This window comes from Rutidosis leptorrhynchoides, chromosome 4 (assembly GCF_046630445.1).
Source record: "Rutidosis leptorrhynchoides isolate AG116_Rl617_1_P2 chromosome 4, CSIRO_AGI_Rlap_v1, whole genome shotgun sequence".
In the NCBI taxonomy this organism is placed as follows: Eukaryota; Viridiplantae; Streptophyta; class Magnoliopsida; order Asterales; family Asteraceae; genus Rutidosis; species Rutidosis leptorrhynchoides.
The window spans coordinates 205,187,655-205,204,434 of NC_092336.1; the positions used below are offsets into that span (position 1 = coordinate 205,187,655).

At 35.9% G+C, this 16,780-nt stretch overlaps 1 protein-coding gene across 1 annotated transcript; it reads right to left on the reverse strand.

Moving 5' to 3' along the window:
• Positions 1-216: 216 nt before the first annotated feature.
• On the reverse strand, positions 217-7,473 carry LOC139843952 (photosystem II reaction center Psb28 protein-like). Its single transcript, XM_071834137.1, has 3 exons — positions 7,367-7,473; positions 1,753-1,789; positions 217-851 (listed from the first exon to the last, which is right to left on the reverse strand). The coding sequence occupies exons 1-3, from the start codon at positions 7,406-7,408 to the stop codon at positions 391-393; spliced, it is 540 nt and encodes a 179-aa protein (XP_071690238.1). The 5' UTR covers positions 7,409-7,473; the 3' UTR covers positions 217-390.
• Between the last annotated feature and the right edge of the window lie 9,307 nt (positions 7,474-16,780).

Here is a 16,780-nt window from a genome sequence, read left to right on the forward strand (position 1 = left end):
TTGATAAAGACTCATAGATTTAATATAAAGAATGTTTTATTTCATTCCACTCATGTTGTTCTTGAAGATGCCAATATACTCAATTTAACATCTACAAGGGGTTAAATGTTTGCCTGATTACCTCTTAATGGAATCTTGATGGAATGATTCAACGCTGAATACTGAATAGTTAAAATTCAGTGCGTTTGTTTGCAACTTCTAAATGACAAATGGTGCTGAATGAAACAAAAATCTGTGTTGAATCATACACACAAACCACATTAGGTTTACCTATCCAACTAAAATGATATATCATGTATGTCACATTTCGAATAACCTAATGACAGTAAACAAGAAGACAATGTTCGCATCAAGATTGAACGAAAACGAAGTAATATATACATTGTCTTTTTAACTTTTGACGAACTGCAAGCCATTGACATTAGCGTATCGCTCCATAAACCTCATAAACCTGTCCCAATCTCGTGGAGTACGCATCACATACTTAGCTTCGATCCCTGCAGGTCTTCCATTAACGAATTTCGCACTAACATCAACTGATTGCAGAGTCCCTTCTTCATCAATCATGAAAAATCCAGTAATGTCTCCAACTTCACCAGATGAATCAAAGACTGATGGTTCATCAAACTTGAAAATCGCCATACCGTTGGTCCCATCTCTTGATTTTGTTAGTTTGACATCTGGTATTGTTTGTTCATCTCTACCTGGTATGAACTGAATTGATGGTTTTACCATTTGTATAGTTAGTGAAAACGCGTGGGACGTTTTTAGCTGCCTATGAGTTTGATGCGAGATTGTAATGGTTATTGCTTGACCAACGAATGTGGAACGTGAATTGTGACTAACAATTCCTGATATCATACATAGTAACCAACAATGAACATAACATCAAATACTCTACTAATATAAGGTCAACATAACATATACTTGCAGTTCACACATATATACACATTGTCTACATTTCAAATAGAGATTTAAGTTCTAGCATTAACTTCCATTTTACATGTTTCAGAAGAAAGTAGTGACAAAATACATAAAAAAATAAAAAATAAAAAAATAATAAAAAAAAATCTTCTTTTCATCAAAAAAAGATAACAAAAAGGTGAAAGTTACTCTCTTTTTGCTTTTCTATTAAAAACAGTCCTTTTATTATTTGTATGTATAATGTATAATGTAATGTGATCCTTTAGAATGTAAGTAACAATCTATGGCTCATAGCAGTGACACTAGTTTTTGATTGTTTAAAACTATGCTACAAATACAATGAAAACTGGATCATTTTTACATTATCATTACAATAATAAATAATAAGTATAAATATATTATTATATTTCAGGCAGGATTTAAAACCCATGGAAATTTGATTTTACCATTTTCATGGCGTCTTAATTTTTTTTTTTTTTTTAAAAAACTTTTTTCCTACTTATTGGCCGGAGGTCCACTCGGAAGCAATCTCTCTATCCGTCGAATAGAGATAGGGATGACTTTCTCTACTTTTGAGAGTGTTTTCACTTTGGGTGAAGAAATGACTTGTCTTTATTCTTGGATAGGGGAAGGATTGTCTACATCTCACCTCCCCCATACACCACTTATGTGGTATTGGGTTTTGTTGTTGTTGTTGTATAAATATATTAAGAGCATATTATAAAATTCTTCATGTCACAACATATTCAAGATCTGGGGATTTGAATTACTACATATTTGTGCTAAAAGATGAAGCATTGAGAAGGTTCATAAATAAAAAGTAAGTACCTGAAAGAAAACAAGTTGGTTTTTGAGAAGAATGAGAAATGTGTGTTGGGTTTATTAGTGGGTTTCCAATATGATGAAGCTTTAACCCAAAGTCTAAAGCCCAACAATTTAGGCCCAAATGGTTTGTTGACTTGGTCAAACATTTGAGGGCATTATTTTGAATTGTGTCCAGCTATCTTCAATTGATACGAGAGAGAGAGAGAGAGAGATCAGATTGAGATCAAGAAAAAGAGTGAAAAAAACTCCATTTCCGTCTACAGTGACAGCAGGACAGAAAAGAGACGATCCCCGGAGATCTAACCGTTGGATCTTCATCAAATTTGGGCTGTGTCTTCCTGACATCAGTGCCAAGGTTTTCAACCGTTGAATTCGTCTAAAGAGGTCTGTAGCTCAAGTTACAGCAGGTCGAACAGTAGCAGAATTTTGGGCGATGTTATTACTCTTTTGTCTTTAATTTCTTCATATACTTGTTGATTATTGTTGTTCAAGAGTATGATGATGTTGTATACCTCTAGTTGATCTAGAGAAGGATTATTGTATTGCTCTCCTTGTTGATGATAGTGGAATTTAAGTGGCTTACGAGTCCCGTGGTTTTTACTCTCGATTTTGAGGGGTTTTCCACGTAAAATGTCTCGTGTGTATTGTGTGTGCTTTGTTATTTCGTATTTGCTGATTTGGGACAGAATTGGGGCTGATTTGTGGTGATTGTGGTATACCTTATTTGTTAGTTTCCTCACGGGTTCATACGGGTCGGGAAATGATTGTCAAACGGGTTTGTTTCTGCTTTGTAGTTTGCCCGTTGTGACCATTTTCCCATCAAATTGGTATCTAGAGCTAGGTTATTTGATTTGACTTGTGTGAAAGATGGAAGCTAATACAAGTAAGATGATTAGTTTAAATGGTTCAAATTATCATGTTTGGAAAGGTAAAATGGAGGATCTTCTTTATGTGAAAGATTATTATTTGCCTGTTTTTACTAAGGATAAACCTGAGGAAAAATCTGATGCTCAATGGAAAATTTTGCATAGACAGGTATGTGGGTATATTCGGCAGTGGGTTGATGATAATGTAGTGAACCATATTACTGGGGAGACTGATGCTAAAGCCTTATGGAAAAAGCTTGAGCAGTTATATGAACGAAAGACTGGGAATAACAAGTTGTTCTTAATTAAGCAGATGATGGCTTTGAAGTACCATGATGGGACTCCTATTACAGATCACCTAAATGCATATCAGGGCATTATAAATCAGCTTGCAGGTATGGGTATCAAGTTTGAGGATGAGATTCAGGGTCTCTGGTTACTTGGTACATTACCGGACTCTTGGGAGACTTTTAGGACATCTTTGTCCAACTCTGCACCGAATGGTACTATCACCATGGAATTGGCTAAGGGTAGTATTTTGAATGAAGAGATGAGAAGAAAGTCACAAGGTTCCTCTTCACAGTCAGATATCTTGGTCACAGAAACGCGGGGGAGAAGTCATAGTAGAGGTCAGGGTAAAAGAGGCAATCATCGTAGCAGCTCACGCAAAGGCAAATTTGCTAATGTTGAGTGTTATAATTGTCATGAAAAGGGGCACACAAAGTGGTATTGTCCAAAGTTTAAGAATGAGAAGAAAAAGGCATATGACAAGAATAAACAAAAGAAAAGTGATGGTGGTGATGATGATAAGGTTGAAGTTAACGCTATCACAGATGAGTTCTTTGTTTGTATTGATTATGATATGATCAATCTTACTCATGATGACACGAGTTGGATTGTTGATAGTGGTGCTACATGTCATGTTGCAATTTGTAGAGATCACTTCTCATCTTACACTCCAGGTGACTATGGATTTGCTAGGATGGGTAATGCCGGGTTATCAAAGATCGTTGGTATTGGAGATGTTTGTTTGAAATTTGACACGGGAATGGAGTTAGTTTTGCATAATGTAAAACATGTTCCGGATATGAGACTTGATGTTATTTCAACAGGCATTCTTGATGATGATGGTTATTATAACGGTTTTGGTAATGGTATTTGGAAACTAACTCTTGGTTCTATGATAGTGGGAAGAGGCAAGAAAGACTCAAGATTATACATCACGCGTCCAAAGATCATCCAGAACATTGTTAACGCAGTGGACAATGTTGATTCTACTGAGTTGTGGCATAAAAGACTTGGCCACATGAGTGAAAAGGGGATGTCTATCTTGTTTAAGAAGAATGTGTTGTCGGGTGTTAGTGATATTAATTTGAGTAAGTGTTCTCACTGTTTGGCAGGGAAACAGACCAGAGTTGCGTTTAAGAGTCATTCTCCTTTTCGAATGGAGAACATACTTGATCTAGTTCATTCGGATGTTTGTGGGCCTATGAAGACTAGGACACTTAGTGGATGTTCCTACTTTGTTACATTCATCGATGATCATTTCAGGAAGGTGTGGGTTTATACCTTAAAGTCAAAGGATCAAGTATTTGAAAAGTTTAAGGAATTTCATACACTAGTTGAAAGGCAAACGGGGAAGAAACTCAAGTGTATTCGGACTGATAATGGCGGTGAATACATTGGCAGATTTGATGCTTATTGTAAGGAGAATGGTATTCGACATCAAAAGACTCCACCAAAGACACCTCAGTTGAATGGCTTAGCAGAGAGGATGAACAGAACTTTGGTTGAGAGAGTTAGATGTTTGCTTTCACATGCAGGGTTGTCCGATTCCTTTTGGGGTGAGGCTTTAAATACGGCAGTTCATATTATTAATCTAACCCCTTGTGTTCCTTTGCATTTTGATGTTCCTAACAGGGTTTGGAGCGGCAAAGATGTTTCTTACCGTCATTTATGAGTTTTTGGATGTAAAGCTTTTGTTCATGTTCCCAAAGATGAGAGGTCAAAGCTTGATATGAAGACTGAGCCATGTGTATTCCTCGGCTATGGTGAAGATGATTTTGGGTACAGGTTATATGATCCAGTTCAGAAGAAACTTGTACGAAGTCGAGATGTTGTTTTTACAGAAGATCAGATGTTAAAAGATGTTGAGAAGACAGATTCAGTTCCTCATCCTAGTACTGATCTTGTTGATTTGGATTCAGTTACTCCACAACATGTTGGAGATGATGTTCAGAATGATGACCATGGTACTGATGTTGGTGATGCTCCGGAGCAGGTAAAGATTCCAGTACTAGATGTGCCCCCATTTGTCCCACTTAGGCGGTCTACCCGAGACCGTCATCCTTCTGTTAGATATTCTGCTGATGAGTATGTATTAGTTACTGATGGGGGGAGAGCCAGAATGTTATTCAGAAGCAATGAAAGATGAGCATAAGAAAGAGTGGGGTGAAGCTATGCAAGATGAGATGAATTCTTTGCATGAGAACAATACTTATGAGCTGGTGAAGTTACCTAAAGGCAAGAGAGCTTTGAGAAACAAATGGGTATTCAAAGTGAAGACTGATGAGCTTACTTCACAACCAAGGTACAAAGCTAGGTTAGTTGTTAAAGGATTTAGCCAGAAAAGAGGTATTGATTTTGATGAGATTTTCTCTCCGGTCGTGAAGATGGGATCTATTCGAGTGGTTCTTGGGTTAGCTGCTAGTCTTGATCTTGAGGTTGAACAGATGGATGTCAAGACTGCTTTTCTTCACGGTGATTTGGATAAGGAAATCTACATGATGCATCCTGAAGGTTTTCGGGTTAAAGGTAAATAAAATTATGTTTGTAGACTTCAGAAAAGTCTATATGGGTTGAAGCAAGCACCGAGACAGTGGTATAAGAAGTTTGAGTCGGTTATAGGAAAGCAAGGCTACCGAAAGACAACTTCAGATCATTGTGTTTTCTTTCAGAGGTTTGGTGATGATAATTTCATTATATTGTTGTTATACGTTGATGATATGTTGATTGTTGGTAAAAATATGAAAAGAATTGCGCAGTTGAAGCGAGAATTGAGCAAGTCTTTTGCTATGAAAGACTTAGGACCAGCAAAACAGATTCTTGGCATTTGGATTTTTAGAGATAGAGGTGCTAAGACGTTACATATATCACAAGAGCAATACATTGAAAAGGTGCTTAGTAGATTCAACATGGAGAATGCTAAAGTGGTTAGTTCTCCTCTTACTAACAACTTTAAGATAACAGATAGAGATTGCCCTACTTCAAAGGAGGATGTTGAGGAGATGGATAAAGTTCCATATGCTTCAGCGGTTGGTAGCTTGATGTATGCTATGGTGTGTACTAGGCCTGATATAGCTCATGCGGTAGGTGTTGTTAGTAGGTTTATGTCAAATCCGGGTAAGAAGCATTGGGAAGCAGTTAAATGGATTATGAGATACTTACGAGGTACTTCAAAGCTGGGTATCACATTTGGAAATGGAAAGCCGATGCTTGTTGGTTATACAGACTCAAATATGGCAGGAAACAAAGATAACATGAAATCCACTTCTGGATATTTGATGACTTTCGCAGGGGGAGCAGTTTCATGGCAATCAAGGTTACAAAAGTGTGTTGCATTGTCCACAACCGAGGCTGAGTATATGGCAGCAACAGAAGCGTGCAAAGAACTACTGTGGATGAAAAGATTTCTACAAGACCTTGGGTTTAAGCAATCACGATATGTGGTTCTTTGTGATAATGAGAGTGTTATTCATTTGGCTAGAAATTCTATGTATCATAAGCGGACAAAACATATAGATGTGCGGTATCATTGGATTAGAGAACGTCTTGAAGATGGTTCGTTTGAACTTGATAAATTTCACACCGATGATAATGGTTCCGACATGTTTACAAAGGCTTTAGCAAGTGAGAAGCTCAAGGTATGTTGCTCGATCGCCGGGATGGCGAACTCTTCCTCATAATTGGAAAGGGGGAGATTTGTTGGGTTTATTAGTGGGTTTCCAATATGATGAAGCTTTAACCCAAAGTCTAAAGCCCAACAATTTAGGCCCAAATGGTTTGTTGACTTGGTCAAACATTTGAGGGCATTATTTTGAATTGTGTCCAGCTATCTTCAATTGATACGAGAGAGAGAGAGATCAGATTGAGATCAAGAAAAAGAGTGAAAAAAACTCCATTTCCGTCTACAGTGACAGCAGGACAGAAAAGAGAGGATCCCCGGAGATCTAACCGTTGGATCTTCATCAAATTTGGGCTGTGTCTTCCTGACATCAGTGCCAAGGTTTTCAACCGTTGAATTCGTCTAAAGAGGTCTGTAGCTCAAGTTACAGCAGGTCAAACAGTAGCAGAATTTTGGGCGATGTTATTACTTTTTTGTCTTTAATTTCTTCATATACTTGTTGATTATTGTTGTTCAAGAGTATGATGATGTTGTATACCTCTAGTTGATCTAGAGAAGGATTATTGTATTGCTCTCCTTGTTGATGATAGTGGAATTTAAGTGGCTTACGAGTCCCGTGGTTTTTACTCTCGATTTTGCGGGGTTTTCCACGTAAAAAGTCTCGTGTGTATTGTGTGTGCTTTGTTATTTCGTATTTGCTGATTTGGGACAGAATTGGGGCTGATTTGTGGTGATTGTGGTATACCTTATTTGTTAGTTTCCTCACGGGTTCATACGGGTCGGGAAATGCTTGTCAAACGGGTTTGTTTCCGCTTTGTAGTTTGCCCGTTGTGACCATTTTCCCATCAATGTGTGGTGATGAAAAAGCCATAGTTTGTAGAGTTGCCATTGAAATGTAAAGTTGTGTCCTTCTAGATATTAATGAGAAAACAGAGGAGATTTATATGGTAGTATGATTGTTGGTGCAGTGTAAATTGGTGATATGTGCAAATGGTATCCATTCAGTTGTAGGGATAAGAGAATTTTATTTTCCAGAAACATAATTATTAGTAGAGGAGTCAGTGTACCTTGACACTTTGTTAGACCATAATCGTGACAGTAACGTAAAATGGATAAACAAGTTTTTTTTCGGGTCATGGCTATGACATGACAATGATGAATAAGGGGTTGTAAGCCTAGAGATAATGATGTGTTTCAATCCCAAACCACCATGAGATGACAAGACAAACGTCTCACAAACGCCTGTAGTGAGGTGTTTGTCTTCGAATTTTTGTTAGGCGTTGGTATACTTCAAATATAATGACCAGTTTGAGATTGACCGTTGAAGACTTGTTTAACAAACGACCTTAATATTCTTGTCTCGTTTCGACACGTCTAAAAGTGCTAGTCACTTGCTAGAGAAAATGGGTTTATGAACTTGTATTATTTACCATGGTTATACGTATATGAATTTGTTATTATTAATAAAACACATGAGCATTTCACATTGAATAATTGACGTGATATTACTAACTAACGGTAACATATTTTGCTTAATTGATGACAACGATTACACATTTGTGTATAAAGTTTATTAAATTACATTAGATTTTTATATGTTAAAAGTATTTTGATGATTTCATTTCGTAATATGGATATTTTATTAACATCAAACGTATATCCGTTACCCGTTTAATCCAACAGATATGAATATGAATTGATAAAATGTATTTAAATGAATATGGATATGGATTTTAAAAAAAAATTGAATGGCTCTGGATATTGATATGACATCACTTGATCCATATCCGATCCATTTTCATCTCTTTATGCAACCCGTAAAGAATATTCTCTGTATGTTTCCAACTCTTCTTTGTTCACCACAAAATTCGAACTCGAGACATCTTGCAAAGATGTCAGAACTCCAACCACTAATTTATCTTGTGATGATTAGGCGAAACAACTTATTATTTTTTAATTTATATGTATTATGAACGACATAATTTTCCCATAATGAGTTGTTTCCAACGACAACTTTTAAAGTTGTTATAGTTATAGCTATATACTAATACGCGCACAAATTTTGCTCGTCTTGTGTTATTAATAATCTCGTTTTATATGTTATTTAGTAGGTGTTATATAATATCTGTGGAGATATGCATCTGCTCTCATCTCCTACTAAATTATCTAAATTTAAAAACTCTAAATTTGTCTTACGCTGTGTTCTCGAGTTTTTTTAAGTGGAAAAGAGTGGGGTGGAGAGGGAAGGAGATAATAAGGATGGAAAGTAATGTAGTATGAAATAGATTAAGTGTATTTTTGAGTTAGAAGGAAATTGAAAGAAAAAAGATTGAATTATTTATTTATATATGATATTTCAACTATAACTTTTATACTAGAAAATATAAATTATCGTTAATTGTAAAGCTGATAGCATTTCAATTCAATTTCAATTTTAAAATAATAATAAAAACTAAAAACATGAGCAGATACACTAATCAAACACAACTAAATATATACTATACGAATTCAACATGATGCAAATATATACTCCATATATGTGTTTATATATACAATATAAGAAAGCTTAACAATGTACTCGATTCTTACATTCACAACTAAATTAATTTACAAAGCAAAACATCGTCTATATCATGTGGCAGCATCATCTATATCATGTATATGCTACATGCTACGAGTATACATGTACACCAGTCAACATATATATTACGGAGTAATATTAGTAAATCATATAAATATATTAATTTCCATGAATATTTTTATGTATGTTACCTCTCAAGATCGGAGGAGGAAAAAAAACGTGAAAGTCAAAAAGTTACAATAGAGTTAATAAATATGAGTAATAGTCATTTATTTATAGATGTAAATTGTTTTCCACTCCAATCATCTCAAAATTGAGATGATTATAATGAGGGAAAAAACCTCATACACTATCCTCTCAAAACCCTTTCCACTCTACTACTTTCTTTCCTAAAAAAAACTCGAGAATACAGCTTTAGAGAAAGGAGATAGAAAAATTATAGAGATGAGAGTAGATACACATCTCCTACGGCTTTTAATATACTCCGACGCTTTTTAAATAATATTACCTGCCCATCATCTGTTTAGCACATGTATTTATTAGACAGAACAATTAAATTAACGTTAGCTATTGGACTAGTGACGTGCATTTATCAAACTATAGGGACTAGCAGTATAATATTATAATTAAAAGGACTAACAATATATATTGAATATATTACAAGGACTATGATTTACTCTTTATTAAATTAATACCCAAAGTTCCACGCGTCCTTTTGCAAAATGTTTAAACCACGTGTCCTTCCTTTTTTTTTTTTTTAAACGGCGATTGAGGAACCGAAATTATGTTTTTAAGACCCTGACCTCCCTAAAAAAAGCAGTCCAGCCCGGTGGATTTGTTCTAGAATTTTTTATTTTTTAAATTTGTTTCTACTTGAAAGACTAACGCTTCCTACTACCTTTTCTTCAAATTCACATAATTTGCATAATTTTTTTGCAAATAAATTACCTTTTCCAAACCAATAATGTTATATTGTTACTGTCTCACTTAGGGTTTCATCCGCATGCTGTAATTCTTATTAATACAGGTTCGTTTGTTTGCTGATTGATGTTAACTTTAAGGTAAATTTCTGAAATTAATTGTTTTTAACAACGATTTATGTCATATGATTAGTGTTTCTCTTCATATTTTATTTTCATGTTGTGATCTGTGCTTTTTAGTTGTTGAAGGTTCCTTTAGTTGCCTATTGCTCTTTACTTTAATGTATGTTTTTCACTTCACTCTATTAACCTTATTCTTTTCCATCGTTGCATTTGTGTTATGGTCAGTTGTTATTATGTTGTTGCTGATTATTGGTTGTATAACTAGATTTGTGGTCCGCGCTTCGCGGCGGATTTGTGTCATTTTAACGCTACTATATCGTTAGACAGTTTTCTGCCTGAAAGTCATCAAAACGTTGTCCACTCTTTCCAAGTACGCAATGGCTGACAACTGTTTTGGTAATATTCTACTATATAAATGAAAAATACATAAACAACTTGATATATGTTACAGTCTGGGTTGCAATGCTTAAGTTTTGAGGCTTCTAAACAAATTACTTATTTGTCAAAACCTTATGGTCCATATAATTTTAGTTGGTTTTTTAAAAGATAAAAAATCAAATAATATGTAGTATATTGAAAAAGGTGATGAAAAATAAAAATATAACCCTTTTTACCTATATTTTTTTAGGCTTATATTACGATAGGGTTGTATTAGTATACCACTTTCGAATACATCCAATTATTTTTTAAATGTTCAATCAACCGACCGTTAACCTTTTTATAAACATTCAATTAACTTACCGTTAACCATTTTTTAAAAAGTTCAATTAACCGATGCTAACCTTTTTTTTAAAAACGACCAACTAACCGAAGTTCAATTAACTGATGCTAACCTTTTTTTTAAAAACGGCCAACTAACCGATTATTAACTATTTTTTAAAAAGTTTAATTAACCGACCATTAACCTTTTTTTAAACCCCGGTTTGTTTATTGACATTTGTAGTTGAGTACCATCAAGAGAGGATTGTATCATGGTTCCGGAAATATGTTTCAAATCAAATTTGAGTCTATTTTGCCAAAAAAAAAAAAAAAAAAAAAAAAATGCTACACTACTGCTACAGTATAACAGTGAAATTGATGACGTGGCGGGGCGTGATTGGTGGTTGTTTGTCCATAATTAGTATATTGCAAATTAAATTAAATTTGAGTCTATTTTGCCCACAAAAAAAAATGCTACAGTACTGCTACAGTACTGATAAAGTATAACAGTGAAATTGATGACGTGGCAGGACGTGGTTGGTGGGTGTTTGTACATAATTAGTTAGTGTATAGTATAATGTTGTATGCATTTGTGTTTTTTGTTATCAAATGTATGTTTCTATTTGGTCTCCGTGGACACTTTTTTCACTTGCACGCTAAAGTAAGGGTTTTGACAATTTTAAATCCACCAGCTAACGAATCATATCGTTGGGTGTTTTAGGATGTTGATGATTTGGATATCGATATGGATCGAGATGAAGATTTGCCTTTACGAAATGGTACGGATTCGGAAGATGAAGATAATGCAGCTGACAATAGGTTGATTTGGACTCGATCGAAGCTCGATTCGTTAGGTTTCGAAACCCTAGAAGTATCTGGTGGTCAACGGACTGATTTTGAGGTATGCTTTATTGTATATAAGCTGTTATAATCAATAATTTCGCGTACTTCACGCATGGTTATGTTAAAATAGTGAAGGAACTGGAGAATGACTTAGGTATATATGTATCGAATTGGTTGGGTATTACAGTATAATTTAAGTCAAGTTTTTGAAAACTGCAATAAGGTAGTTCCAGGCATGAATTCTTTTTTTTGAAAAGAGTTCCAGGCATGAATTCTTTTTTTTTTTAGCAGAGTTTCAGGCATGAATTGGTTGAACTTGAATGGAAGTTGATGTTCCATTTGTAGCATGTGTAGTATCTTGTTGGAGACCTTGATCAGATACTAAACGAGAATGCACATTATTTACAAACTATTATCTATTACATCTCAGTAACATACACTTGAACTACATTTCGTTATCACTAATAATTAATAGACGTTTCCTTTTTGACCCATTATACATATGTTATTTTCTTGTACAGGTACCACATCAAATTTGCAGCCAACCCGACATTAGTGATAGATAGGAACATATGAGGATAATGTTTTTACTAGCCACGCTGTATGTTGCAACAAAATCCAGAGAAATACAAGGTACTCTAATTCATATATGATACAACATAGTTTCTCAAAACATATTACTAACTATCACTATCCCATCAGTTTGACTAATTCACTTGCTAGGGAACTATTGTCTATATATCCTTTGAGCAGAGGGTGGTTTTACAATAATTGCAACAACAACAAAAAAAAAAAAAGCGAATTCCCAACATTTTAATGTCGAGCCGGTGGTCCTCAAAAAAACTACAAACACAGGTTACATCTCCTCCAACACTGACACTGACCCATCAACAGATATACTATATCTAATAAAAACATAAAAAACTCGGTTACAGTTTTAGAGCACCAGTCTCAGATGAATCAGCAACTGCATGGTTAACATTCTTTCCACCTGGCACAGATAACATTGTTCGAGTCGAGTGCCAAAAATTAGTGACAGATACGGAATACACTGACCAATACGTGATCCCACCACCCGTTGAAGCACCTGCCACATTTTCCAATTCCACGTAAATCGACAATTTTTCCAATCACCAACATACTAGCAGATCCACAAGTCCCGGTTACCGAACCAACCTCAACAATCATGTCCCAGAAAACATGTATACAAAGGCATATAGCAATCACCACTCAAGCACACAACAAAAACAAAAATAAAACAACAATTTAACGATTACAGATATCGAGCCAGCAAACAAGCCCCCATCAACTGAACACTTTCACCAACAAACTACTACAAAAGACAATATTAAACATCCAATGACAAAAAAGATCCCTCATCTAGTACCTTTACAATCTTAGATATCTGGCTAACATGCACTGAAAAAAAGGGTTATGATGCGGCTGAAGTTATAAAAAGAAAAAAGAATTCTTGTTACAACACGGGTAGCTTATACACCATCCATCCCATATTCTCATTTTAACTTCACTTTGAATTTCTTTTTTTTTTCTTTTTTAAATCTAACACTAGAAAATTATTTGGCAGCTGATCCAGAAGAAATTATGGCAACCTCCTAGCACAACTATGTAAATAGAATGTATCAAACTACTTAGTGACTGCAAACACTATTCAAGCATGTAAGTCTGCCCAACTTTTTTAAATACTTTATGAAACTACCTTTCGCGTTTCAAAGGCAACACGATAAGTGAAATTATCAGTGTTGTAGCTATTTTTGTCAATGTAAATATATCACGCTACACATGAAAGACAACAACAAACAAGCAACATAAACATTAATAACTGGAAAACAACAATTATCGCCGCTACAGCCGCAGCAACGTGCGGCCACACCTTTCCTGGTTGATATGATAAGGTAATAAAAAAAAATTAATGTAGGAGTCATCAAAAGTGTTATTTGGGCCTGCAATGGGTGTTAAAATACAATGCAAATTTAAAATAATATGAAATTAGTAAATGTATATGGGTAAAATATCTAGATATTAATATGTATAAGAAAATATCTAGATATTAGAATATGAGAAAAAAATCTAGAAATTGAAATGTAAAAGAAAAATCTAGATATTTGTAGGTTGTAGAAATATCTAGATATTTATATATCCATGGAAATATCTAGGTTCTAGAATGTTCCATGTAGTAGTATAAATATGGGAGGAGATTTCATTTGTGTTGTGTGAAGTTGTGAGAGTGAAATAAGAAGTGAGTTGTGAAGAAGAGAAGAAGAGTGTGAGTTAGCGAAAGTAGAGAAGAGAAAGCTTGTAAGTAATATTGTAATTGTAATTTAATATAAGTGTTCTTTGTTAAGTTTTCCGGTTAAGCCTTAGTTTGTGTTTAAGTTCTTAGTGCACTTGTGTTGTTCTTATTATATGGTCGGCTCTGCCGCCTAAGTGATACATGGTCGGTTATACCGCCTGAACGATATATGGTCGACACTGTCGCCTAAGTATTATTGTGCACTAAGAATTCATAAAATTAAAGGCTAACCAACGTCAAAGTGTTGGTATAGTGAGTGAGTATAACCTAGGTCCTCAATAGTGGGTGTGTTGGGCTCGTCGAAGCTTCCAACAATTGGTATCAGAGCGGGTCGTTCGGGACCATTTCTAGTGGAGGAAATCGTTAAACGTTGGACGTTTACATCGACTTGTTTTCACCAAGGCTCTAAGGGAGATTCTGTCGGAGCACAGTTAGGAATTGTGAAAGCTCATCGGTCTGGGACCAAGCTTATTAGACGTTGGACGTCATGATGGCAGATCTTGCAAGTACGAGCAGTGGAATCAAGAGTCTTAATAACCACAACTATGGTTATTGGCGGACTTGTATAGAATCCTACCTACAAGGACAAGATTTATGGGAAATAGTTGCTGGCAGTGACACAACGCCTCCACCGAAAGAAAATGCTGAAGCCTTGAGAAAATGGAACATCAAGGCCGGGAAGGCTTTATTTATATTGAAGACTACAATCGAGGAGGATCTATTGGAGCACATCCGTGACGAGAAAACACCAAAGGCAGCTTGGGAAACTTTTGAAAAATTGTTTTCAAAGAAGAATGAAGCACGCCTCCAGCTCTCTTGGAAAATGAGCTCGCAGGTATCTCACAAGGAAGTCTATCTATTTCTCAGTATTTCACCAAGGTGAAATCTATTTGTCGTGAGATATCTCAACTTGCTCCTGAAGAGAAAGTGAGTGATGCAAGGATGAAGAGAATTATCATCCATGGCTTAAGATCCGAGTATAATGGATTTATAGCCGCTGTAAGAGGATGACCTACTCAACCATCATTAATAGAGCTGGAGAATTTATTGGCTAATCAAGAGGAATTAGCCAAGCAGATGAATGAAGTAACCATAAAAGACGGAGAAGATGCACTCTTCACCAATAAGAAGAAAGCAACATCTCGAAAACAAGAGGCAATGAAAGAAAGTAAGACATATGGGTGGAAGGGTCACCCAAAATCAAAAGGCAACGCTTCAGGGGGAGCTCAAAGAAGAGATCATCGCCAACAACATGGAGAAAATGATAAGAGAAAGAATGGTGAATGCTTCAATTGTGGCAAGAAGGGTCATTTTGCTCGAGATTGTAAATTCCCCAAAAGGCGAACTTTTGAAGGAAATGTGGCCACTGCAAGAGATGAGAAAAAAGAGGTCACATTTGAAGCAACCATTAATGGGGAAACATGGGATGCAGAAGCTGGATTTTCTGTTGAAGCTGGCATGGATGATCAAGCTCTTGCAGCAACCTTAAAGTCAACAATAAACTACAAAGATGATTGGATCATCGATTCTGGATGCTCAAATCATATGACCAATGATGAGACGAAGCTGCAAGAAATGGATGATTACAAAGGAAAGAGAGTCGTGTTGACAGCCGATAATTCAAGGTTGTCTATTTCTCACATTGGAAAGACAATAATTCCAAATGAAGGCGACTCTCATAAGCTCCAACTCGAGAAGGTGTATCTTGTCCCTGGCCTAAAGAAGAATTTACTGTCAGTACCACAATTAACAGCAGAAGGGAACTATGTGCTCTTTGGACCAGAAGATGTGTCCGTATTCAAGAGAGTGAAGGTGGTTGGCAATCCAATTATGCAAGGAAGAAGAATAGAGTCGGTCTATGTACTATCTGCTGAAACAGCATATGTGGATAAGACTCGAAAGAATGAGACGGCTGATCTTTGGCATGAACGTCTTGGGCATGTGGGCTACAACAAGTTAAAGGAGATGATGGTAAAACACATAGTAAATGGGCTTCCTCAAATTAATATCCGAACAGATACAATATGTGCTGGATGTCAATTTGGCAAAGCTCACCAATTGCCATTCAAGGAGTCAGCGCATCAGTCCAAGACACCACTAGAGCTCATACACTCAGATGTCTTCGGCCCAGTAAAACAAACATCACTTGGAGGTATGAAGTATATGGTGACATTCATTGATGACTTCTCAAGATATGTGTGGGTTTACTTCATGAAGGAGAAGTCGGAGACTTTTCTGAAGTTCAAAGAGTTCAAGAACAAGGTAGAAAGTGAGCTCAATACTAAGATCTGGTGCTTACGCACAGATAATGGAGGAGAATATTTATCAACCGAGTTCAATATCTATCTTGAGAAGCACAAGATCAGAAGGCAATTAACTTGCCCTAATACTCCACAACAGAATGGAGTGGCAGAACGTAAGAATCGTCATCTTGCTGAAACTTGTCGAAGTATGCTTCATGGTAAGAATGTACCAGGAAGATTTTGGGCCGAATGTATGAGGACGGCTTCATACGTGATTAACAGACTCCCACAAACAAAGTTGGGATATATTTCACCATATGAAAGATTATGGAAGATCAAGCCAACCGTCAACCATCTCAAGGTTTTTGGATGTGTATGTTACGTCTTCGTACCAGATCATCTACGAAGCAAATTTGATAAGAAGACAATTCGGTGCATTTTTGTCGGTTATGATGAATCAAGAAAAGGATAGAGATGTTGTGATCCAAATACTGGAAAGTGTCATACTTCAAGAAATGTGGTATTTGATGAAGCTTCTTCA

Coding starts and splice junctions, on each gene's coding strand:
- LOC139843952 (XM_071834137.1), bottom strand. CDS start 7,408: ATGGCAACTCTACAAACTATGGCTTTTTCATCACCACACATT. Junction 1,790..7,366: donor CTTTTTCATCACCACACATT/GATGGGAAAATG, acceptor CCAACACACATT/TCTCATTCTTCTCAAAAACC. Junction 852..1,752: donor ACCAACTTGTTTTCTTTCAG/GTACTTACTTTT, acceptor GTATGATATCAG/GAATTGTTAGTCACAATTCA.